Below are 25370 nucleotides of genomic sequence, written 5' to 3' on the forward strand. Positions count from 1 at the left end.
TGACCCAAAAAGGAGGAAACCGCGAAGGCGCCATTTATGGAGGAGCTTGCAGGCCCCGGCCTGTGAGAGCGCAGAGTGCGGGGGTCTCCGGGCCGCTGTCACTGCTGGAACAGGAGGTGGGAATGACGGCTACAAGGACGCCCCCTGTCTGCGCCCCGTGATACAGCCGCCTCCCGCGGGCTTACAGCAGGTGATGACGACCTGTCACATTGTTGCGGATGATACTTTGTATTGTTTTCTATTTTGATACATTTTGTTACAGTTTTGGGATATTTGTTGCAGGTTACAGATGGTGATGGTGGTTTCCATGGTGATGAGCGCCTGCTCAGCTCCCCTTCTCCCCTCGCCCTGCTCCCCTCGCCCCTTCTCCCCTCGCCCTTTCTCCCCTCGCCCCTTCGCCCCTTCTCCCCTTCGCCCCTTCTCCCCTCGCCCTTTCTCCCCTCGCCCTTTCTCCCCTCGCCCCTTCGCCCCTTCTCCCCTCGCCCCTTCTCCCCTCGCCCCTTCTCCCCTCGCCCCTTCTCCCCTCGCCCCTTCTCCCCTCGCCCCTTCTCCCCTCGCCCCTTCTCCCCTCGCCCCTTCTCCCCTCGCCCCTTCTCCCTTTCTGCCCTTCGCCCCTTCTCCCCTCGCCCCTTCGCCCCTTCTCCCCTCGCCCCTTCTCCCCTCGCCCCTTCTCCCCTTCGCCCCTTCTCCCCTCGCCCCTTCTCCCCTCGCCCCTTCTCCCCTCGCCCCTTCTCCCCTCGCCCCTTCTCCCCTCGCCCCTTCTCCCCTCGCCCCTTCTCCCCTCGCCCCTTCTCCCCTCGCCCTTCGCCCCTTCTCCCCTCGCCCTTCGCCCCTTCTCCCCTCGCCCCTTCTCCCCTCACCCCTTCTCCCCTCGCCCCTTCTCCCCTCGCCCCTTCTCCCCTCGCCCCTTCTCCCCTCGCCCCGGCTCCCCTTCTCCCCTCGCTCCGGCTCCCCTTCTCCCCTCGCCCCGGCTCCCCTTCTCCCCTCGCCCCTTCTCCCCTCGCCCCTTCTCCCCTCGCCCCTTCTCCCCTCGCCCCTTCTCCCCTCGCCCCTTCTCCCCTCGCCCCGGCTCCCCTCGCCCCTTCTCCCCTCGCCCCGGCTCCCCTTCTCCCCTCGCCCCGGCTCCCCTTCTCCCGACTCCCCTTCTACCCTCCCCCTTCTCCCCGCGCCCTGCTCCCCCTTCTCCCCGCGCCCTGCTCCCCTCGCCCCGGCTCCCCTTCTCTCCTCCCCGTGATTGTGAATTACACCTGGATCGATGTGGTTTTAGGAGTTTTTTTCGTTGTTGTTGATATTTGCCCCGGTGCCATCACGAGACCGCCGCCATCTGCTGCTCCCACCCCCTACAGACACCATTACCCATTTTTAGCGCTCAGTATTCTCTTCTTCGAGTGTCCATACTCTCAGGGGGCGCTTGTTAAAGGGAACCTGTCACCCCGTTTTTTGAGATTGAGCTATAAATACTGTTAAATAGGGCCTGCGCTGTGTGTTCCTATAGTGTATGTAGTGTACCCCGATTCCCCATGTATGCTGAGAAATAACTTACCAAAGTCGCCGTTTTCGCCTGTCAATCAGGCTGGTCAGGTCGGGAGGGCGTGGTGACATCGCTGGTTCTTCCTCAGCTTTACGTTGGTGGCGTGGTGGCGTAGTGGTGAAGACACAGCGCGCGATCTGCGCTGTCATCCCTTTCGTCGGTGGGGGCGGCCATCTTCCTGGGGCCGCGCGTGCGCAGATCGAGTGCTCTGCTGCACGGGGCTTCAGGAAAATGGCCGCGGGATGCCGCGCGTGCGCATTAGAGATCGCGGCGGCCATTTTCCCAAAGCCGAGTTTGCATCTCGGCTTTGGGAAAATGGCCGCCGCGATCTCTAATGCGCACGCGCGGCATCCCGCGGCCATTTTCCTGAAGCCCCGTGCAGCAGAGCACTCGATCTGCGCACGCGCGGCCCCAGGAAGATGGCCGCCCCCACCGACGAAAGGGATGACAGCGCAGATCGCGCGCTGTGTCTTCACCACTACGCCACCACGCCACCAACGTAAAGCTGAGGAAGAACCAGCGATGTCACCACGCCCTCCCGACCTGACCAGCCTGATTGACAGGCGAAAACGGCGACTTTGGTAAGTTATTTCTCAGCATACATGGGGAATCGGGGTACACTACATACACTATAGGAACACACAGCGCAGGCCCTATTTAACAGTATTTATAGCTCAATCTCAAAAAACGGGGTGACAGGTTCCCTTTAAGGGGCTAAAAACCCATAAGGACAGAAATGTTGATCTTGGGACCCCCCCACTCTAATCCCTTAAAGGGACAGCTGCACTCAGGAGGTCCCTCATGCCTCTAGGCTAGACCCCCTTCCATCAGTCTTCATCCGCTGCCACTAGAATGTGTCTTGTCTCCTCGGCTGCGGCCCCCCATGCGCTGAGCCCGGGTCATCTCGCCCTATGGGACGCGTAGGAGACCGCGGACCCCCATGAAGGTAGAGGGGTCCCTTAGAGAGGAGCAGTTTGGTTGGCGCTGGCAATCCTGTCCTTAATGGCGACCGGTCTTCCCGTCCGGCATCCGGGTCACTGCTGACACGTTGCAGGTCCGGTGATCGGGTCACAGAGCTGAGTAAGCGCCCGGCGCTCCGCAAGCTGCTGAGTACTGAACCCGAGTCCTCCTCCATTCACCTCTATGGGAAATTCCTCTCCTCTGGCGGCAAGAGACGGAGCCCCGTTATCAGGAGTGTCAGATTGTGGTGCCCACCAGTAACTGATTCTGGGGTCCCTGATCCTCGTTCACTAAATTCCCGACCGTCATGTTCTCTGTCCATTTAAAGGGAAAGGCCCCGGGTTAGCTGCAATATTGCCCTATAACGTTGCTGATCTTTATTAACGATTGCCTGATTTTGCATTTATACCACAATCCAGAATATTCATTAATCAATTTGCAAACTGTGAAATTTAAGGGGTTGCTCACCTTTTGGAGACCATTTTTTTTTTTATTTATTTTTTTTTTATGTATTTTTTTTTTTTTTTTGTATTTAGTGTTTTGTTCTCATTTTTTTCGTATTTGGTGTTTTGTATTTTGCTATTTTTTTATTTTTTGTATTTCAATATTTTGTGTTTTTTTTTTATTTTTTACAATTTTGTTTCTTAAGTTCATGTATTTTGGGCTAAAAAGTATTTTTGCAATTTTGTTGCATTAAAAAACGTGTTGCATCATGTGACTTCTAGGCGTTAACTGGGATTCCGTCAGTGAGCATATTCTTGACAGTCTGGCAATTTGTAACGCTTTTTTCTTCCGTCTTTTCTGAGCAGGTTTTATGACGTCATTGCCTGTAAACGCGACAGGATGCGACATTTCTGATGAAACCTAATTGCAAAAATGATTTTTAGGCCTAAATACGTTCATGAAAAATCGTCCCTTCCGCCCCTTTAAGAAAGTTTTCCGTTATGCACACGGGGCCAGGCACTGCTGTTATGGGGGCCGCTCCTGTTCTGGTGCCCGCCAGGACTTCACCGGTTCCCTTGAGCCTGGGTGTCGATCTTCTGATCTCCGAGACCCCATCTGTTGTCATGGCCCCTGACACTTGTAGATGAAACCTTCTTCTTTCCTAGGGGACAAGATGAAGATGTATTCCGAGTCTCACAAGACGGTGTTCGTGGTCGACCGCTGCCCCTACATGGCCGAATCCTGCCGGCAGCACGTGGAGTTCGATATGCTGACGAAAAACCGTACCCAAGGGATCATCCCGCTGGCGCCCATCTCGAAGTCCCTGTGGACCTGTGCGGTGGAGGCGTCTATGGAGTATTGCAGGATCATGTACGACATCTTCCCCTTCAAGAAGCTGGTGAGGCTCCTCTGGGTGTAACATTGGGGGTCTCCTCGTTGTGGACGCTCCACTCCTCCTGCTCTATTTAGTAGTAGAGATGGTGGGAATCGACTTGCAGGACCGGGACCACCGGCCATGTCAAGGATCCCTGAGAATCTCCTCCTACCTGACGGCATCCCCAGCTCCTCGCCTGATTACCAGAGAGGAGCCGCTGATACTGTCAGGCAGGAGGAGGTTCTCTGGGGTCCCTGACGTGGCCGGTGGTCCCGGTCCTGCTCTGACTCTTTATTAGGATCATAGTGACCAATCAAACATCATCCCTTACCCGTAAGTTGGGGGATATGTTACTGGTCGCTGGGGTCCCGACCACCGCTCTCGACCTCCACTCCGGTCATTCTCTACGGAAGCGGCGGCGGCTGCGCATGATATCGACAGGAGCGATCAGCTGATTGATCCCATGTCCTGAGTGTAGGCGAGGACTTTGAGAAAGATTGGAGGCAGCGGTGAATCAGGCGCGTCCGACGCTTTTTTCCACAGTCACAAGAAATGGATTCCGAAAGCAAATAATAATAATGGGGAATCCGCTAAAGAGACGTGAAAACTTCAAATGAGTCATGCAGCGCGCTCACCGACAACATCAGCTCCTCTCCAGAAGGGGCAGCAAGGGAAGCGAAAGGAGAGGGGGATAATGACCCCCTGTCTTCTGTCACTTACAGGTGAACTTCATCGTCAGCGATTCCTGTTCCCGGATATTAAACTCCTGGAGTCAAGAAGATCAGAGCCTGCAGGAGGTGAGGAGGCAGCTCCGCCTGATGGCACCATTACTCCAGATAGAAATGTGGTAGAGTTGTTCTGATTCGCTAGGTCTCTTTACTCACGTGCAGGCATTGTAGGACCATAGGTATCCCTGGTTATGACCACTAGCAACTAGCTATCTAATTGTCACTTTATCAGTGGTCGTAACCATGGATACCTAAGGTAAAGAGACATAGCGAATCAGAAGAACTATACCACACTAATTTGACTTATTTGCTAATATTGTTATTATTACACCTACAGATTGGGATAGGATCTTGGAGATGGGAATACCCCTTTAAAAATACATTATTATTATAATGTGTCATTATTACTAATAATGAAAAAAATACTATATGTATTAAATAACAATAGTCAACATTAATTGGGAATTATGTATCACATTTATTATAAACATTATATTTAAAAATCATATTACATTTATTAGTACTAATAATAATCTATTAGGTCACATTTCTTATGAATAATTGTAGATTATAAATTATATTAATAAAGTAATACCGTATATACTCGAGTATAAGCCGACCCCCCCCCCCCTAATTTTGCCACAAAAAAACTGGGAAAACTTAATGACTCAAGTATAAGCCTAGGGTGGGAAATGCAGCAGCTACCGGTAAATGTCAGAAGTAAAAATAGATACCAATAAAAGTAAAATTAATTGAGACATCAGTAGGTTAAGTGTTTTTGAATATCCATATTGAATCAAGAGCCCCATATAATGCTCCATACAGTTCATGATGGCCCCATAAGATGCTTCATACAAAATACGCCCCATATAATGCTGCACAAATGCTGATAATGGCCCCATAAGATGCTCCATACAGATATTTGCCCCATTTGCTGTTGCTGCGATAAAAAAAAAATCACACACTCACCTCTCAGGCCTCCGGCACTTGCTATACTCACCTGTCCCACGTTCCACTGCCGGGCGCCGCTGTGTCTTCCCCGTCCTCTGCACTGACTGTTCAGGCAGAGGGCGGCGCGCACTAATCGCGTCATCGCGCCCTCTGACCTGAGCGTCACTGCAGAGGACGCAGAATAAAGAGTGGCGCCCAGTGGTGGGACGAGGGACAGGTGAGTATAGCGCACTGCCCCCACCATATTCACCTGCTCCCAGCGCGGTCCCTGCATGTCCCTGGTTCTCCGGGCGCCGGCAGCTTCTTCCTGTAGTGAGCGGTCACATGGTACCGCTCATTACACTAATGAATATGCGGCTCCACCCCTATGGGAGTGGAGTCGGGTCCATATTCTTTACTGTAATGAGCGGTACCATGTGACCGCTCACTACAGGAAGAAGCTGCCGGCGCCCGGACAACCAGGGACATGCAGGGACCGCGCTGAGGAGCAGGTGAGTATGATTACACCACTCCGCTCCCCCTCCGCTGCCGACCCCTGTGTATGACTCGAGTATAAGCCGAGGGGGGAAATTTCAGCCTAAAAAAGGGGGCTGAAATTCTCGGCTTATACTCGAGTATATACGGTAATTCTACATTCTTACTACTACTAATTACATTTAATAGTAATAAAAAATATATATTTATACAACAATACGAATATAACAATACACACTTATTAATAATATACTAACAAATAATATGTAATAAATTTTTCTTTTATTAATAATACAATGCTCATTATGAAATATAATATATGATTAGTAATTAGTTAGTTTCATTCTAAGACTTTCTTTGTTTTTTGTTTCCTGCGTCGGGAAACATCGGCCTATGGCAACAAAAGGGAGAGAAACATTCTAATGAATTCCAACTGCAACAATTCTTTTTAACTCCAAATCCTTTCATTTCAGTAAAATAAAAAAAATTAAAAAATCTAAAGCGCAAAAATTTTGAATATCTTCTTGGAGGGGTTAATGAGCGGCTGTTGCTCCCTGTTATCAGCCACGTGAGGCTGAGTGACAGGAGGTGTAATATATGTGACCGCTCTGCGCTTATTACGCTCCCGCACTATTATATCGTGATCTCGTTTTACTGACCGACTTTCCTTCTCCAGTTAATGGCGGCCTTAGCCACGATTGGACCCCCGAACCCTCGCGCGGACCCCGAGTGCTGCAGCATCCTGCACGGACTGGTGGCCGCCGTGGAGTCTCTGTGTAAGGTGACGGATTATCAGCACGATACGCGGACGACGCTGATGGAGAACGCGGAGCGCGTGGCGAACAGAGGGAGGATCATCTGCCTGACCAACGCCAAGAGGTGCGGCCCCCCATACATGGCCTCTGCCGCCACTTACAGGGGGTCTCGGCTCTGCACCGCTGTGATGGGGCGGGGGTCTCCCTTACACCAGAGGTCTCACATTAGGATTCTCCGTGTCTCTCCAGTGACAGCCACGTCCAGATGTTGGAGGATTGTGTCAGCGAGACCATCCACGAGCACAACAAGCTGGCGGCCGGCTCAGACCAGTGAGTGCCCCCCATGCTGCACCCCGTCACCCCCTCATCTACTGGGGATGGTGTATAATAATCCCTGTCTGTTTAAGACTCATGCAGATCCAGAAATGTGAACTGGTACTTATCCACACGTATCCGGTCGGGGACGAGAGCCTCGTGTCAGATCGCCCTAAAAAAGAGGTAACGTCCGCGAGTCACCCTCTTATGTATCTGGGGAAGCTGTGAAATTGGCTGCCAGGCAGAATACAGGGAGCTCCCCCTACTGATGGCTGCAGACAGGATCTTACCATGTATCTCTGTATACAGGGAGCTCCCCCTAGTGGTGGCTGCAGACAGGATCTTACCATGTATCTCTGTATACAGGGAGCTCCCCCTAGTGGTGGCTGCAGACAGGATCTTATCATGTATCTCTGTATACAGGGAGCTCCCCCTAGTGGTGGCTGCAGACAGAATCTTATCATGTAACTCTGTATACAGGGAGCTCCCCCTAGTGGTGGCTGCAGACAGAATCTTATCATGTAACTCTGTATACAGGGAGCTCCCCCTAGTGGTGACTGCAGACAGGATCTTATCATGTGTCTCTGTATACAGGGAGCTCCCCCTAGTGGTGGCTGCAGACAGGATCTTATCATGTATCTCTGTATACAGGGAGCTCCCCCTAGTGGTGGCTGCAGACAGAATCTTATCATGTATCTCTGTATACAGGGAGCTCCCCCTAGTGGTGGCTGCAGACAGGATCTTATCATGTATCTCTGTATACAGGGAGCTCCCCCTAGTGGTGGCTGCAGACAGAATCTTATCATGTGTCTCTGTATACAGGGAGCTCCCCCTAGTGGTGGCTGCAGACAGGATCTTATCATGTGTCTCTGTATACAGGGAGCTCCCCCTAGTGGTGGCTGCAGACAGGATCTTATCATGTATCTCTGTATACAGGGAGCTCCCCCTAGTGGTGGCTGCAGACAGAATCTTATCATGTATCTCTGTATACAGGGAGCTCCCCCTAGTGGTGGCTGCAGACAGGATCTTATCATGTATCTCTGTATACAGGGAGCTCCCCCTAGTGGTGGCTGCAGACAGAATCTTATCATGTAACTCTGTATACAGGGAGCTCCCCCTAGTGCTGACTGCAGACAGGATCTTATCATGTGTCTCTGTATACAGGGAGCTCCCCCTAGTGGTGGCTGCAGACAGGATCTTATCATGTATCTCTGTATACAGGGAGCTCCCCCTAGTGGTGGCTGCAGACAGAATCTTATCATGTATCTCTGTATACAGGGAGCTCCCCCTAGTGGTGACTGCAGACAGGATCTTATCATGTATCTCTGTATACAGGGAGCTCCCCCTAGTGGTGGCTGCAGACAGGATCTTATCATGTATCTCTGTATACAGGGAGCTCCCCCTAGTGGTGGCTGCAGACAGGATCTTATCATGTAACTCTGTATACAGGGAGCTCCCCCTAGTGGTGACTGCAGACAGGATCTTATCATGTGTCTCTGTATACAGGGAGCTCCCCCTAGTGGTGGCTGCAGACAGAATCTTATCATGTGTCTCTGTATACAGGGAGCTCCCCCTAGTGGTGGCTGCAGACAGAATCTTATCATGTAACTCTGTATACAGGGAGCTCCCCCTAGTGGTGGCTGCAGACAGAATCTTATCATGTGTCTCTGTATACAGGGAGCTCCCCCTAGTGGTGGCTGCAGACAGAATCTTATCATGTAACTCTGTATACAGGGAGCTCCCCCTAGTGGTGACTGCAGACAGGATCTTATCATGTGTCTCTGTATACAGGGAGCTCCCCCTAGTGGTGGCTGCAGACAGGATCTTATCATGTATCTCTGTATACAGGGAGCTCCCCCTAGTGGTGGCTGCAGACAGAATCTTATCATGTATCTCTGTATACAGGGAGCTCCCCCTAGTGGTGGCTGCAGACAGGATCTTATCATGTATCTCTGTATACAGGGAGCTCCCCCTAGTGGTGGCTGCAGACAGAATCTTATCATGTGTCTCTGTATACAGGGAGCTCCCCCTAGTGGTGGCTGCAGACAGAATCTTATCATGTAACTCTGTATACAGGGAGCTCCCCCTAGTGGTGACTGCAGACAGGATCTTATCATGTGTCTCTGTATACAGGGAGCTCCCCCTAGTGGTGGCTGCAGACAGGATCTTATCATGTATCTCTGTATACAGGGAGCTCCCCCTAGTGGTGGCTGCAGACAGAATCTTATCATGTATCTCTGTATACAGGGAGCTCCCCCTAGTGGTGGCTGCAGACAGGATCTTATCATGTATCTCTGTATACAGGGAGCTCCCCCTAGTGGTGACTGCAGACAGGATCTTATCATGTAACTCTGTATACAGGGAGCTCCCCCTAGTGGTGGCTGCAGACAGGATCTTATCATGTATCTCTGTATACAGGGAGCTCCCCCTAGTGGTGGCTGCAGACAGGATCTTATCATGTATCTCTGTATACAGGGAGCTCCCCCTAGTGGTGGCTGCAGACAGGATCTTATCACGTATCTCTGTATACAGGAAGCTCCCCCTAGTGGTGGCTGCAGACAGGATCTTATCACGTATCTCTGTATACAGGGAGCTCCCCCTAGTGGTGACTGCAGACAGGATCTTATCATGTATCTCTGTATACAGGGAGCTCCCCCTAGTGGTGGCTGCAGACAGGATCTTATGTATCTCTGTATACAGGGAGCTCCCTCTAGTGGTGGCTGCAGACAGGATCTTATGTATCTCTGTATACAGGGAGCTCCCTCTAGTGGTGGCTGCAGACAGGATCTTATCACGTATCTCTGTATACAGGGAGATCCCCCTAGTGGTGGCTGCAGACAGGATCTTATCACGTATCTCTGTATACAAGGAGCTCCCCCTAGTGGTGACTGCAGACAGGATCTTATCATGTATCTCTGTATACAGGGAGCTCCCCCTAGTGGTGGCTGCAGACAGGATCTTATCACGTATCTCTGTATACAGGAAGCTCCCCCTAGTGGTGGCTGCAGACAGGATCTTATCATGTATCTCTGTATACAGGGAGCTCCCCCTAGTGGTGGCTGCAGACAGGATCTTATCACGTATCTCTGTATACAGGAAGCTCCCCCTAGTGGTGGCTGCAGACAGGATCTTATCTCGTATCTCTGTATACAGGGAGCTCCCCCTAGTGGTGACTGCAGACAGGATCTTATCATGTATCTCCTTTTACAGGGAGCTCCCCCTAGTGGTGACTGCAGACAGGATCTCATCATGTATCTCTGTATACAGGGAGCTCCCCCTAGTGGTGGCTGCAGACAGGATCTTATCATGTATCTCTGTATACAGGGAGCTCCCCCTAGTGGTGTCTGCAGACAGGATCTTATCATGTATCTCTGTATACAGGGAGCTCCCCCTAGTGGTGACTGCAGACAGGATCTTATCATGTATCTCTGTATACAGGGAGCTCCCCCTAGTGGTGACTGCAGACAGGATCTTATCATGTATCTCTGTATACAGGGAGCTCCCCCTAGTGGTGACTGCAGACAGGATCTTATCATGTATCTCTGTATACAGGGAGCTCCCCCTAGTGGTGGCTGCAGACAGGATCTTATCATGTATCTCTGTATACAGGGAGCTCCCCCTAGTGGTGGCTGCAGACAGGATCTTATCATGTATCTCTGTATACAGGGAGCGCCCCCTAGTGGTGGCTGCAGACAGGATCTTATCATGTATCTCTGTATACAGGGAGCTCCCCCTAGTGGTGGCTGCAGACAGGATCTTATCATGTATCTCTGTATACAGGGAGCTCCCCCTAGTGGTGGCTGCAGACAGGATCTTATCATGTATCTCTGTATACAGGGAGCTCCCCCTAGTGGTGACTGCAGACAGGATCTTATCATGTATCTCTGTACACAGGGAGCTCCCCCTAGTGGTGGCCGTGGACCTTCCTTCACCTCACTGCTCTCGTCTCCTCCTCAGCTTTCCTCTGTATTGACCAGCGAGGTCCACAGCGTCCGTGCCGGTAGACATCTCGCCACAAAGTTAAACCATCTGGTCCAGCTCCACTTTGACTTGGCCTCCACCACTATAACTAACATCCCCATGAAGGTAAGACCCCTTCGCCCCTTCTTTGCTGCTCTTTTGCTTTTTCTTCTTTTTTATCTATTTTCATTTTTTTTAATTATTATTTATTTTTTTATTTTGTTTTTCTTTTCTTTTTTTTTTCCTCTCCATATCATATTTTTCTGTTTTTTACTAGCCCACAATCAGTGTCTGTGATCAGGTTAGTATATTTTGTAAACCGCCTCTCTCCAGTTTACGCAGAAAAGAAAAACATCCCCAAATTGACTCCCCTGCTTCTATTTTATTACATAAACCCCCCGAAAAATGTGAGAAACACAACCTCCCCCCATCCCCCGCTGAGGGGTCCTAGCTGCGGTCGCTCCCTCCTGTGTACTGTGGTGTCTTCTCCGTGTGTTTTTTGCCCGTTTCTCCCCTTGTGTGACCTCTGGCGACATCTAACCTGAGCTCTCTGCCGCCTTAAGAAAACTAACAGTGAAGTTCCCCCCGTTCTGCTGACATGATGTTTTCTCTGCAGCGTCCACAGCAGCGATTACCCACAAAATAGTCAGAGAAAGTTGATTAAAAATTCTTTTCAAAGATCCAAACCGATCACACAAGATCTCGGGGAAAGAAGTCCGGGTGATCCGCTGTGTGAGGAGTCGGGGGCTTCTCTCCCGGCTTCATCCCAACAAGATGTTCCCTAAAAAGGAAAGAATTTTTAACAACTGAATGACTGATATAGCGAGTCTCTTTTCTTTTTTTTTATTTTAGAATAAAATGCTTTAAATGTAATTCTTCTCAGTTTGCAGCGTAACTTTATCTTCATTGTAGACGTGGAAATTCTGGCTGTAATACAGTTAGGAGTATTATACCCCAGAGCTGCACTCACTATTCTGCTGGTGCAGTCACTGTGTACATACATTACTGATCCTGAGTTACATCCTGTATTATACTCCAGAGCTGCACTCACTATTCTGCTGGTGCAGTCACTGTTTACATACATTACATTACTGATCCTGAGTTACATCCTGTATACAGGGATACTCCAGAGCTGCGCTCACTATTCTGCTGGTGCAGTCACTGTGTACATACATTACATTACTGATCCTGAGTTACATCCTGTGTTATACTCCAGAGCTGCACTCACTATTCTGCTGGTGCAGTCACTGTGTACACACATTACATTACTGATCCTGAGTTACATCCTGTATTATATTCCAGAGCTGCACTCACTATTCTGCTGGTGCAGTCACTGTGTACATACATTACATTACTGATCCTGAGTTACCTCCTGTATTATACCCCAGAGCTGCACTCACTATTCTGCTGGTGCAGTCACTGTGTACATACATTACATTACTGATCCTGAGTTACATCCTGTATTATACTCCAGAGCTGCACTCACTATTCTGCTGGTGCAGTCACTGTGTACATACATTACATTACTGATCCTGAGTTACATCCTGTATTATACCCCAGAGCTGCACTCACTATTCTGCTGGTGCAGTCACTGTACTTACTCTGTATTCTGGACACTTGCTCTTTGTATTTTAGCCAGAATTTCCCATGATGCCAGGAGCAGTGACTGGTAGCAGCGGTATCACCCTTAGCATCCTATGGCAGTGGTGGGTGCCGCTGCTCAGTCTCCCGTGCGTGCCCCCCGCCGTGTCTCCCCCGCTTCCCTCCTGGTTTCATTGCTCTTCTGTTTTCTGTGTTTTCTGTATGAAGGAGGAACAACACGCCAACACTTCCGCCAACTACGACGTGGAGCTTCTTCACCACAAGGAGGCGCACGTAGAATTTATAAAAAGTGGTATGTTCCCCACGAACGCTCTGCAGCCCCCCAGTCTTTCCACTGGTTTCTCCCACTTTACCCTGACATACTCTGTGCTGCTCTGCCCTTTACCTTCTCTCCTTGTCATGCACACATCTCGCTGCCATCATCCCATCAGTGGACGGATCTTTGCCTCCCACAAGACCTTAAATCTTCTCTGCTGAAATCCTCTGTGCTGCTGTGAACTCTTCTTTTTCCACTATCTATCTATCTCTGGTCTCCCAACTTGTCTCCATTTCCTTCTGACATCATAGGACAGCCCCGTCCTCCCCTCATTGTCCTATTGTCACTTCTTTCCTGAAATCCTCTGCGCTGCTAACTATAATTGGTCAGGAGTTTGAAAAAGATGCCGCAACCCAGGAATATAAAATGTCTGAGATACACAATTTTTTTTTTATTGATTTTAGGAGACGGACATGTTGGTAACAGCCGAGAACCCACTCTTAAAGAGACAGTCACTTTAAAATGGTGCACGCCGAGGACGAACAGTGTGGGTGAGTAGAGAGGGTAAAGGTGGTCTCATAACTATATGATTGGCACAAAAAAAATTAAATTACTGGACAGGAAGGTGTTAATTGTGCACAATTTGTCTTAGCCAATCAGCAGAGAGATTAGTAGTTAAGCGGGGGCGGAGCTTTGATTACTTAAGTAACCAATGATGATTATATTTCTCACCTACCCATAGAACTGCATTATTGTACCGGCGCTTTCCGGATCTCCCCAGTGGACGTGAACAGCCGACCATCATCTTGCCTTACTAACTTCCTATTAAATGGTGAGAGCTACGAGTATCGGTGCTGTGTGACGGATGAGCACCATCCCGCCCACGAGGAGCCGGATTAGAGGAACTGGTGTCCAATTTTATGATTCGATTGCCCACAGGTCGGTCGGTGCTTTTGGAACAACCACGGAAATCCGGATCCAAGGTGATCAGTCACATGCTGAGCAGTCACGGAGGAGAGATCTTTCTGCACGTCTTGAGTAGCTCCCGTTCTACACTGGAGGACCCCCCATCCATAAGCGAGGGCTGCGGGGGAAGGGTCACCGACTATAGGATTACGGTACGTAGGAGCGCATTACCGGCTTTCTCAATGGAAGTTATGCCTGGAATATAGTAGGAAACATCCCCCACTATTGCCAAATGTAAGCCTTAAGTTTTTAACCCCTTTCCCACTCTCATTTTAAGCTTTTGAGAGTCACAACATCGTCATCGTCGTCTTCTTCATTGTCATCTTCTTTGCTCGTCGTCGTAGTCTTCTTTGGTTGTCGTCGTAGTCTTCTTTGGTTGTCGTCGTAGTCTTCTTTGGTCGTAGTCTTCTTTGGTCGTAGTCTTCTTTGGTCGTAGTCTTCTTTGGTCGTAGTCTTCTTTGGTCGTAGTCTTCTTTGGTCGTAGTCTTCTTTGGTCGTAGTCTTCTTTGGTCGTCGTAGTCTTCTTTGGTTGTCGTCGTAGTCTTCTTTGGTTGTCGTCGTAGTCTTCTTTGGTTGTCGTCGTAGTCTTCTTTGGTTGTCGTCGTAGTCTTCTTTGGTTGTCGTCGTAGTCTTCTTTGGTTGTCGTCGTAGTCTTCTTTGGTTGTCGTCGTAGTCTTCTTTGGTTGTCGTCGTAGTCTTCTTTGGTCGTCGTAGTCTTCTTTGGTCGTCGTAGTCTTCTTTGGTCGTCGTAGTCTTCTTTGGTCGTCGTAGTCTTCTTTGGTCGTCGTAGTCTTCTTTGGTCGTAGTCTTCTTTGGTCGTCGTCGTCGTCTGTGGTCGCAGTCTTCATCATAGTCTTTTTCTTCTTCGTCATTGTAGTTTTCTTCGTCGTCGCAGTCTTCTTCGGCATTTTTAATTTATTTTTACTATATTATTTGTAGTATTTAATATTTTTGTTATTATTAAAATAGTTTTGAGTTTTATTTTGGGGGGGGTTATATGACCGGGATCAGAGTTATTCTTGTTCTCAGCCGGGGTGTTGACTTCATGGACTTTTAGGATCCAGAGCTGTTGGAGGGATTTGGTTGTAAGGGTTAAACCTCTGCGTTTCCTAATATCTTCCTGAAGCTGGAGCTGTTATTCTCCTGTATTTTTAGGACTTCGGGGAGTTCATGAGGGAGAATCGTCTGATGCCATTTCTAGACACCCGCTATAAGCTGGACGGCACCGTAGAGATTCCCGTGGAGAGGGCGAAGTGCCAGCTGGAGAGATATACCCGCTACTGGCCCATGATCATCTCGCAGACAACCATCTTCAACATGCAGGCGGTAAGTGCAGGCGCTGAGTGTGGGGACCTTCCGGGGACGAGGATGTAAGGGGCCCGATAGTGACGGCTCTCGCTCCTGCAGGTGGTGCCCCTAGCCAGCGTCATCGTGAAGGAGGCTCTCACCGAGGACGACGTCCTGAACTGTCAGAAAACCATCTACAATCTGGTGGACATGGAGAGGAAGAACGACCCGCTCCCGATATCTACAGCTGGCACCAGAGGGAAGGGGCCAAAGAGGTATGTTCACCGCTGATGTCTCCGTTACAGTGTATCAGGGCACGTGGAGGGGGTGATTTTCACCATGGGCAGGGGTAATGGCAACAGACGTGACTGGTCGTGCTTCGTCTCTGCACCCGTCTGACTCTATAGAGGTTAGCCCACCGGCCATTATGAGATCTTAACCCCTTCATGACCCAGCCTATTTTGACCTTAAAGACCTTGCCGTTTTTTGCAATTCTGACCAGTGTCCCTTTATGAGGTAATAACTCAGGAACGCTTCAATGGATCCTAGCGGTTCTGAGATTGTTTTTTCGTGACATATTGGGCTTCATGTTAGTGGTAAATTTAGGTCAATGAATTCTGTGTTTAATTGTGATAAAAACGGAAATTTGGCGAAAATTTTGAAAATTTCGCAATTTTCACATTTTGAAATTTTATTCTGTTAAACCAGAGAGTTATGTGACACAAAATAGTTAATAAATAACATTTCCCACACGTCTACTTTACATCAGCACAATTTTGGAAACAAAATTTTTTTTTGCTAGGAAGTTATAAGGGTTAAAATTTGACCAGCGATTTCTCATTTTTACAACGAAATTTACAAAACCATTTTTTTTTAGGGACCACCTCACATTTGAAGTCAGTTTGAGGGGTCTATATGGCTGAAAATACCCAAAAGTGACACCATTCTAAAAACTGCACCCCTCAAGGTGCACAAAACCACATTCAAGAAGTTTATTAACCCTTCAGGTGCTTCACAGCAGCAGAAGCAACATGGAAGGAAAAAATTAACATTTAACTTTTTAGTCACAAAAATGATTTTTCAGCAACAATTTTTTTATTTTCCCGATGGTAAAAGGAGAAACTGAACAACGAAAGTTGTTGTCCAATTTGTCCTGAGTACGCTGATACCTCATATGTGGGGGTAAACCACTGTTTGGGCGCACGGCATGGCTTGGAAGGGAAGGAGCGCCGTTTGACTTTTTGAATGAAAAATTGGCTGCACTCTTTAGCGGACACCATGTCACGTTTGGAGAGCCCCCGTGTGCCTAAAAATTGGAGCTCCCCCACAAGTGACCCCATTTTGGAAACTAGACGCCCCAAGGAACTTATCTAGATGCATAATGAGCCCTTTACAACAGACGTTTACAACGCAGAGCCGTGAAAATAAAAAATCATTTTTCTTTCCTCAAAAATTATGTTTTAGCAAGCAATTTTTTATTTTCTCAAGGGTAACAGGAGAAATTGGACCCCAGTAATTGTTGCGCAGTTTGTCCTGAGTATGCTGGTACCCCATATGTGGGGGTAAACCACTGTTTGGGCACACGTCGGGGCTCGGAAGTGAGGGAGCACCATTTGACTTTTTGAATACAAGATTGGCTGGAATCAATGGTGGCGCCATGTTGCGTTTGGAGACCCCCTGATGTGCCTAAACAGTGGAAACCCCTCAATTCTAACTCCAACACTAACCCCAACACACCCCTAACCCTAATCCCAACTGTAGCCATATCCCTAATCACAACCCTAACCCCAACACACCCCTAACCACAACCCTAATTCCAACCCAACCCTAAGGCTATGTGCCAACGTTGCGGATTCGTATGAGATTTTTCAGCACCATTTTTGAAAAATGCACGGGTAAAAAACACTGCGTTTTACCTGCGGATTTACCGCGGATTGCCAGTGTTTTTTGTCCGGATTTCACCTGTGGATTCCTATTGAGGAACAGGTGTAAAACGCTGCGGAATCCGCACAAAGAATTGACATGCTGCGGAAAATACAACGCAGCGATTCCGCGCGGTATTTTCCGCACCATGGGCACAGCGGATTTGGTTTTCCATATGTTTACATGGTACTGTAAACCTGATGGAACACTGCTGCGGATCCGCAGCCAAATCCGCACCGTGTGCACATAGCCTAATTCTAAAGGTATGTGCACACGCTGCGGAAAACGCTGCGGATCCGCAACAGTTTCCCATGAGTTTACAGTTCAATGTAAACCTATGGGAAACAAAAATCGCTGTACACATGCTGCGGAAAAACTGCACGGAAACGCAGCGGTTTACATTCCGCAGCATGTCACTTCTTTGTGCGGATTCCGCAGCGGTTTTACAACTGCTCCAATAGAAAATCGCAGTTGTAAAACCGCAGTGAAAGGCGCAGAAAAACCGCGGTAAATCCACAGCGGTTTAGCACTGCGGATTTATCAAATCCTCTGCGGAAAAATCCGCAGAGGACCAGAATACGTGTGCACATCCCGAACCCTAACCCTACCCCTAACCCTACCCCTAACCCTACCCCTAGCCCTACCCCTAACCCTACCCCTACCCCTAACCCTACCCCTAACCCTACCCCTAACCCTACCCCTAACCCTACCCCTAACCCTAACCCTAACCCTAGTTCTAACTCCAACCTTAGTGAAAAAAAAAAAAATTCTTTATTTTTTTATTGTCCCTACCTATGGGGGTGACAAAGGGGGGGGCTCATTTACTGTTTTTTTATTTTGATCACTGAGATAGGTTATATCTCAGTGATCAAAATTCACTCTGGAACGAATCTGCCGGCCGGCAGATTCGGCGGGCGCACTGCACATGCGCCCGCCATTTTGGAAGATGGCGGCGCCCAGGAAAGAAGACGGACACCGGCAGGCTCGGTAAGTATAAGGGGGGGGAGATCAGGGCACGGGGGGGGGGCGTCGGAGCACGGGGGGGAGGCGTCGGAGCACGGGGGGGAGGCGTCGGAGCACAGATGAGGATCGGTGTGCGTGCGGGTGGATTGGAGCACGGGGTGGGGGATCGCTGTGCAGGGGGGGGTGATCAGAGCACGGGGGGGGGATCGCTGTGCGGGGGGGTGATCGGAGTGCGGGGGGGGGTTGACTGGAGCACGGGGGGAGCGGACAGGAGGACGGGGGAGCGGAGCACAGGACGGAGGGGAGCGCTGCACAGATCGGGGGGCTGGGGGGGGGCGATCGGTGGGGTGGGGGCACATTAGTATTTCCAGCCATGGCCGATGATATTGCAGCATCGGCCATGGCTGGATTGTAATATTTCACCAGTTTTTTAGGTGAAATATTACAAATCGCTCTGATTGGCAGTTTCACTTTCAACAGCCAATCAGAGCGATCGTAGCCACGAGGGGGTGAAGCCACCCCCCCCCCTGGGCTAAACTACCACTCCCCCTGTCCCTGCAGATCGGGTGAAATGGGAGTTAACCCTTTCACCCGATCTGCAGGGACGCGATCTTTCTGTGACACAGCATATGCGTCATGGATCGGATTGGCACCGACTTTCATGACGCATACGCTGTGTCACAGGTCGGGAAGGGGTTAAAATTATTGTAATATTTTTTTTTAAAGTCTAATAAAGATTATAACATAATATATATATATATATATATATATATATATATATATATTTTTTTTTTTTTTAAAGTCAAAAGTTAAATTAAACTTTAGTGATTGTATTATTTTTTAATAAAAAGTGTAATAAAAATTATAAAATCAATTTAAAAAATACATAAGTATATTAAAAAAAATGATAAAAGTTGAATACAAATTATACAATATTAATGAAAAATAATAAAAATATTACTAAACTTTAATTTAAAAGATTTAACTATAAAAGTTTATCAAAAATTGTAAAAATGATAACATTTTAACCCCTCTGTGACCTTAGACGTACTATCCCGTCGAGGTGCCCTGGGCTTATCTGACCCTGGACGGGATAGTACGTCATAGCCGATCGGCCGCGCTCACGGGGGGAGCGCGGCCGATCGCGGCCGGGTGTCAGCTGCTTATCGCAGCTGACATCCGGCACTATGTGCCAGGAGCGGTCACGGACCGCCCCCGGCACATTAACCCCTGGCACACCGCAATCAAAGATGATCGCGATGTGCCGGCGGTGCAGGGAAGCATCGCGCAGGGAGGGGGCTCCCTGCGGGCTTCCCTGAGATCCCCGGAGCAACGCGATGTGATCGCGTTGCTGCGAGGGTCTCACCTCCCTCCCTGCTCCCTCCAGCCCCGGATCCAAGATGGCCGCGGATCCGGGTCCTGCAGGGAGGGAGGTGGCTTCACAGAGCCTGCTTAGAGCAGGCACTGTGAAGGCTGCAGCGCTGCATGTCAGATCAGTGATCTGACAGAGTGCTGTGCAAACTGTCAGATCACTGATCTGTGATGTCCCCCCCTGGGACAAAGTAAAAAAGTAAAAAAAAATTTTCCAAATGTGTAAAAAAAATAAAAAAAAATATTCCAAAATAATGAAAAAAAAAAAAAATATTATTCCCATAAATACATTTCTTCATCTAAATAAAAAAAAAAAACCAATAAAAGTACACATATTTAGTATCGCCGCGTCCGTAACGACCCGACCTATAAAACTGTCCCACTAGTTAACCCCTTCAGTAAACACCGTAAGAAAAAAAAAAAAAAAAACGAGGCAAAAAACAACGCTTTATTATCATACTGCCGAACAAAAAGTGGAATAACACGCGATCAAAAGGACAGATATAAATAACCATGGTACCGCTGAAAGCGTCATATTGTCCCGCAAAAAAAGAGCCACCATACAGCATCATCAGCAAAAAAACAAAAAAGTTATAGTCCTGAGAATAAAGCGATGCAAAAATAATTATTTTTTCTGTAAAATAGTTTTTATCGTATAAAAGCGCCAAACCATAAAAAAATGATATAAATGAGGTATCGCTGTAATCGTACTGACCCGAAGAATAAAACTGATTTATCAATTTTACCAAACGCGGAACGGTATAAACGCCTCCCCCAATAGAAATTCATGAATAGCTGGCTTTTGGTCATTCTTCCTCACAAAAATCGGAATAAAAAGCGATCAAAAAATGTCATGTGCCCAAAAATGTTTTCAATAAAAACGTCAACTCGTCCCGCAAAAAACAAGACCTCACATGACTCTGTGGACCAAAATATGGAAAAATTATAGCTCTCAAAATGTGGTATTGCAAAAAATATTTTTTGCAATAAAAAGGGTCTTTCAGTGTGTGACGGCTGCCAATCATAAAAATCCGCTAAAAAACTCGCTATAAAAGTAAATCAAACCCCCCTTCATCACCCCCTTAGTTAGGGAAAAATAAAAAAAAATGTATTTATTTCCATTTTCCGGTTAGGGTTAGGGTTAGGGCTAGGGTTAGGGCTAGGGTTAGGGTTAGGGCTAGGGTTAATGTTGGGGCTACAGTTAGGGTTGGGGCTAAAGTTAGGGTTAGGGTTGAGATTACATTTACAGTTGGGAATAGGGTTGAGATTAGGGATAGGGGTGTGTCAGGGTTAGAGGTGTGGTTAGGGTTACCGTTGGAATTGGGGTTAGGGGTGTGTTTGGATTAGGGTTTCAGTTATAATTGGGGGGTTTCCACTGTTTAGGCACATCAGGGGCTCTCCAAACACGACATGGCGTCCGATCTCAATTCCAGCCAATTCTGCGTTGAAAAAGTAAAACAGTGCTCCTTCCCTTCCGAGCCCTCCCATGCGCCCAAACAGGGGTTTACCCCAACATATGGGGTATCAGCGTACTCAGGACAAATTGGACAACAACATTTAGGGTCCAATTTCTCCTGCTAACCTTGGAAAAATACAAACCTGGGGGCTAAAATATAATTTTTGTGGAAAAAAAAATATTTTTTATTTGCATGGCTCTGCGTTATAAACTGTAGTGAAATACTTGGGGGTTCAAAGCTCTCACAACACATCAAGATGAGTTCCTTAGGGGGTCTACTTTCCAAAATGGTGTCACTTGTGGGGGGTTTCTACTGTTTAGGTACATTAGGGGCTCTGCAAACGCAATGTGACGCCTGCAGACCATTCCATCTAAGTCTGCATTCCAAACGGCGCTCCTTCCCTTCCGAGCTCTCCCATGCGCCCAAACGGTGGTTCCCCCCCACATATGGGGTATCAGCGTACTCAGGACAAATTGGACAACAACTTTTGGGGTCCAATTTCTCCTGTTACCCTAGGGAAAATACAAAACTGGGGGCTAAAAAATAATTTTTGTGGGAAAAAAATTTTGTTTTATTTTTATGGCTCTGCATTATAAACTTCTGTGAAGCCCTTGGTGGGTCAAAGTGCTCACCACACATCCAGATAAGTTCCTTAGGGGGTCTACTTTCCAAAATGGTGTCACTTGTGGGGGGTTTCAATGTTTAGGCACATCAGTGGCTCTCCAAACGCAACATGGCGTCCCATCTCAATTCCTGTCAATTTTGCATTGAAAAGTCAAATAGCGCTCCTTCGCTTCCGAGCTCTCCCATGCGCCCAAACAGTGGTTTACTGCCACATATGGGGTATCAGCGTACTCAGGACAAATTGTACAACAACTTTTGAGGTCCAATTTCTTCTCTTACCCTTGGAAAAATAAAAAATTGGGGGCAAAAATATAATTTTTGTGAAAAAATATGATTTTTTATTTTTACGGTTCTGCATTATAAACTTCTGTGAAGCACTTGGTGGGTCAAAGTGCTCACCACACCTCTAGATAAGTTCCTTAGGGGGTCTACTTTCCAAAATGGTGTCACTTGTGGGGGATTTCAATGTTTAGGCACATCAGTGGCTCTCCAAACGCAACATGGCGTCCCATCTCAATTTCTGTCAATTTTGCATTGAAAAGTCAAACTGCGCTCCTTCCCTTCCGAGCTCTCCCATGCGCCCAAACAGTGGTTTACTGCCACATATGGGGTATCAGCGTACTCAGGACAAATTGGACAACAACTTTTGGGGTCCATTTTCTCCTGTTACCCTTGGTAAAATAAAACAAATTGGAGCTGAAGTAAATTTTTTGTGTAAAAAAGTTAAATGTTCATTTTTATTTAAACATTCCAAAAATTCCTATTAAACACCTGAAGGGTTAATAAACTTCTTGAATGTGGTTTTGAGCACCTTGAGGGGTGCAGTTTTTAGAATTGTGTCACACTTGGGCATTTTCTATCATATAGACCCCTCAAAATGACTTCAAATGAGATGTGGTCCCTAAAAAAAAAAATGGTGTTGTAAAAATGAGAAATTGCTGGTCAACTTTTAACCCTTATAACTCCCTAACAAAAAAAAAAAAATTGGTTCCAAAATTATGCTGATGTAAAGTAGACATGTGGAAATGTTACTTATTAAGTATTTTGTGTGACATATCTCTGTGATTTAATTGCATAAAAATTCAAAGTTTGAAAATTGCGAAATTTTCAAAATTTTCGCCAAATTTCCGTTTTTTTCACAAATAAACGCAGGTACTATCAAAGAAATTTTACCACTATCATGAAGTACAATATGTCACGAGAACACAATGTCAGAATCACCAGGATCCGTTGAAGCGTTCCAGAGTTATAACCTCATAAAGGGACAGTGGTCAGAATTGTAAAAATTGGCCCGGTCATTGACGTGCAAACCACCCTTGGGGGTAAAGGGGTTAATAAATAAGTATTTAATTTAAAAATATTAAATTTTTAATTAAAAAAAAATTATAACATTTTAATTAAATGCAAAAGTTAAAAAAAATTAAGTTTAATAAAAATATATATATTTACAAAAAAATAATACACCATGTGGTAATCTGACTCAAATAATTTAACCTTTTTAGTCATGGTGTAAAAAAAAAAAAAAAAAAAAAAAAAAAAAAAGATAAATATATTATATATTTTATTTTATATTTATCTTTTTTCTTTTTTTTTTTTTTTTAATTACACTTTTACCATAACGACTGGCCAAGAATAGCATTACACTCTCGGAAAATGTGGTTAAGGGAGGACTCCCGCCAGTGTCGGTCGGAGGCCGGATGATGAGGGTTGTTGCTCTTCCTCTGACCCCCTCCAGGGATGAGCAGTACCGGATCATGTGGAACGAGCTGGAGACCCTGGTCCGGGCACACGTGAACAGCTCCGACAAGCACCAGCGGGTGATGGAGTGTCTGCAGGCGTGCAGGAGTAAGCCCCCCGAGGAGGAAGAGCGCAAGAAACGCGGCAGAAAGCGGGAGGACAAAGAGGAGAAGTCGGACAAAGGGGCGAAGGAGTTCGACCACGACAAGAAGTGGGCGGAGTCCGAGCGGTAAGTGGCGGCGGCAGACACCAGAGAGCAGTACACTGACCCGGTAAGTGGCGGGCCGTGACTCTTAACTTATCGGTCTCAGGATGAAAACGTCGATAGACCGAGAAAAAGAGGAGCAGATGGAGACGGAAGTGATCAAGGACTCCCCTGATTCTCCCGAGCCCCCCAATAAGAAACAGCACATCGCGGCGGAGGAGACCACGCCGGTGGAAAAGTCTAAAGGTCGGTCAGTTTTATGGGGGTGTGAGAACGGGGGATATTCTGTGACTGGTACCTCTGACAACTCTTCCTGCTCCTTCTCCCCTCCCCCCGCAGGCCCCATGTCTCTGCTGTCCCTGTGGAGCAATAGGATAAACACCGCCAATTCCCGGAAGCATCAGGAGTTCATCGGACGCGTGAACTCCGTGAATAACAAGGCGGAGTTGTACCAGCACCTCAAGGAGGAGAACGGGTGAGTCGGGGGAGGGGTAGTTAAAAAAAAAAATTGCATATGCAAATGAGTGGGTAGTGCCGCGCTCGTTATGCTGTGCACTCTGCTTTTTAATTAATGAACAACTTTTTGTGAATTTTTTTTTTTTTTTTTTTTTTTTAAAGAAGGCTATGTTCCTACCCGGAAACTATCAGCAAGCAGGCGAAGATTTTCCCAGTCTTCTTATGACTCGTCTTAGTTCTAAAAAAATTTACATTTTACTGTTTATAACGGAAATGTTAAGCAGATTTTTCAGAATTTTTTTTTTTTTTTTTTTAACGGACATTTGCACAAATCCCGTTCCCCGTCGACTGATTGGTTAAGCAGTACAGTAGAATATGCAAATGTTGGGGGGAGGGGGAGGGCGATAGGATCCGATTATTAATCCGCTGATTTTCATCATTTCTCGTAGATCCGACGCCGTTGAGAACGGGAAGACGGGCAGACAGTGACGAGACCCCCGTGGTCCTCGCGGGACGCTTGGGAATCCTTTCTCGATCCTATGAACTGATTTATATATATTTTTTTTTATTTTTTTTTATTTTTTTTTATATATATATATACCCACTTCACCTCTTTTTAGGATTTTCTACAAATTTTACATCTAAAGAGGATGATGGGAAAGCGCCCCGTTATTTTAATATGTAGGGGAGGAAAAAAAACAACCGCAGGAGAGGGGTCTTTACAGCAAATGAAATTTGGGTTGAAATCCACTTTTTAAAACAAATAAATAATAAAGCTCAGTTGTTTTTTTTTTTATATATTTTTTATTTATTTATTTTTTTTTTCCCTCAATGTATTCCTGTCATTGTCCTGGTGGAAGACCCATGACCTAGGATACAAACCCAGCTTTCTGAGACTGGGCAAAACATGGCCATCCAAAAACCTTTGGTAATAGTCAGATTTCATGATTCCTTTCATATAGACAAGGCACCGAATGCCAGAGGCAGCTGGACATCATCTTTGAGCCACCACCATATCTGACTGTAGGTATGGTGTTCTTTTCTTTGTAGGCTTCATTCCGTTTTCAGTAAACAGTAGAATGATGTTCTTTACCAAAAAGCTCTATCTTGTTCTCCTCTGTCCACAAGACCCTTTCCCAGAAGGATTTTGGCTTGCTCACATACATTTTTGGCAAACTGCAGTCTATCTTTATGTCTTTGTGTCAGCAGTGGGCTCCTCCGGGGTCTCCTGCCATAGAGTTTCATTCACATGTGGATTGGTCATGCTGACACTGATTCACCCTTAGCCTGCAGGACAGCTTTAATTTCTTTTAATTTTCTTTGATCCAGAATATGCTATGTTACAGCCTTTAATCGTTTTTTTTTCTCTGCCGTCCATGTCCAGGGAGATGAGCTGCAGTGCTGTGGGTTTTAAAATTCTTGATTATGTTATCCACTGTGGACAAAGGAACATCAAGATCTCTAGAGATGGACTTGTAATCTTGAGATTGTTGATATTATTCAACAATTTAGGATCTCCACCCCTCAGACA

At 47.2% G+C, this 25370-nt stretch overlaps 1 protein-coding gene across 2 annotated transcripts; it reads left to right on the top strand.

The window, feature by feature from the left end:
• The first annotated feature begins 1 nt into the window (after window position 1).
• INTS13 (integrator complex subunit 13) lies at window positions 2-24629 on the top strand. 2 transcript variants are annotated; one of them, XM_069763089.1, is made up of 18 exons: window positions 2-190; window positions 3601-3833; window positions 4532-4606; window positions 6639-6841; window positions 6967-7047; window positions 7125-7215; window positions 10990-11118; window positions 11270-11293; window positions 12802-12886; window positions 13315-13401; window positions 13593-13682; window positions 13790-13968; window positions 14972-15142; window positions 15224-15378; window positions 23177-23407; window positions 23490-23629; window positions 23723-23858; window positions 24289-24629. In XM_069763089.1, the coding sequence occupies exons 2-18, from the start codon at window positions 3609-3611 to the stop codon at window positions 24326-24328; spliced, it is 2142 nt and encodes a 713-aa protein (XP_069619190.1). In that variant the 5' UTR covers window positions 2-190; window positions 3601-3608; the 3' UTR covers window positions 24329-24629. The 2 variants fall into 2 exon arrangements, with proteins under 2 accessions (XP_069619190.1, XP_069619192.1); XM_069763091.1 differs by lacking the exon at window positions 11270-11293.
• Window positions 24630-25370: the final 741 nt, after the last annotated feature.

Source organism: Ranitomeya imitator, chromosome 4 (genome assembly GCF_032444005.1).
Source record: "Ranitomeya imitator isolate aRanImi1 chromosome 4, aRanImi1.pri, whole genome shotgun sequence".
In the NCBI taxonomy this organism is placed as follows: Eukaryota; Metazoa; Chordata; class Amphibia; order Anura; family Dendrobatidae; genus Ranitomeya; species Ranitomeya imitator.

Excerpts from the sequence above, each read along its gene's own strand:
- INTS13 (XM_069763089.1), top strand. The coding sequence starts at position 3,609 with ATGAAGATGTATTCCGAGTCTCACAAGACGGTGTTCGTGGTCGACCGC. Across the intron at positions 7,216-10,989 it reads CAGATCGCCCTAAAAAAGAG|CTTTCCTCTGTATTGACCAG; the intron begins GTAACGTCCGCG and ends TCTCCTCCTCAG. Across the intron at positions 13,969-14,971 it reads TCACCGACTATAGGATTACG|GACTTCGGGGAGTTCATGAG; the intron begins GTACGTAGGAGC and ends CTGTATTTTTAG.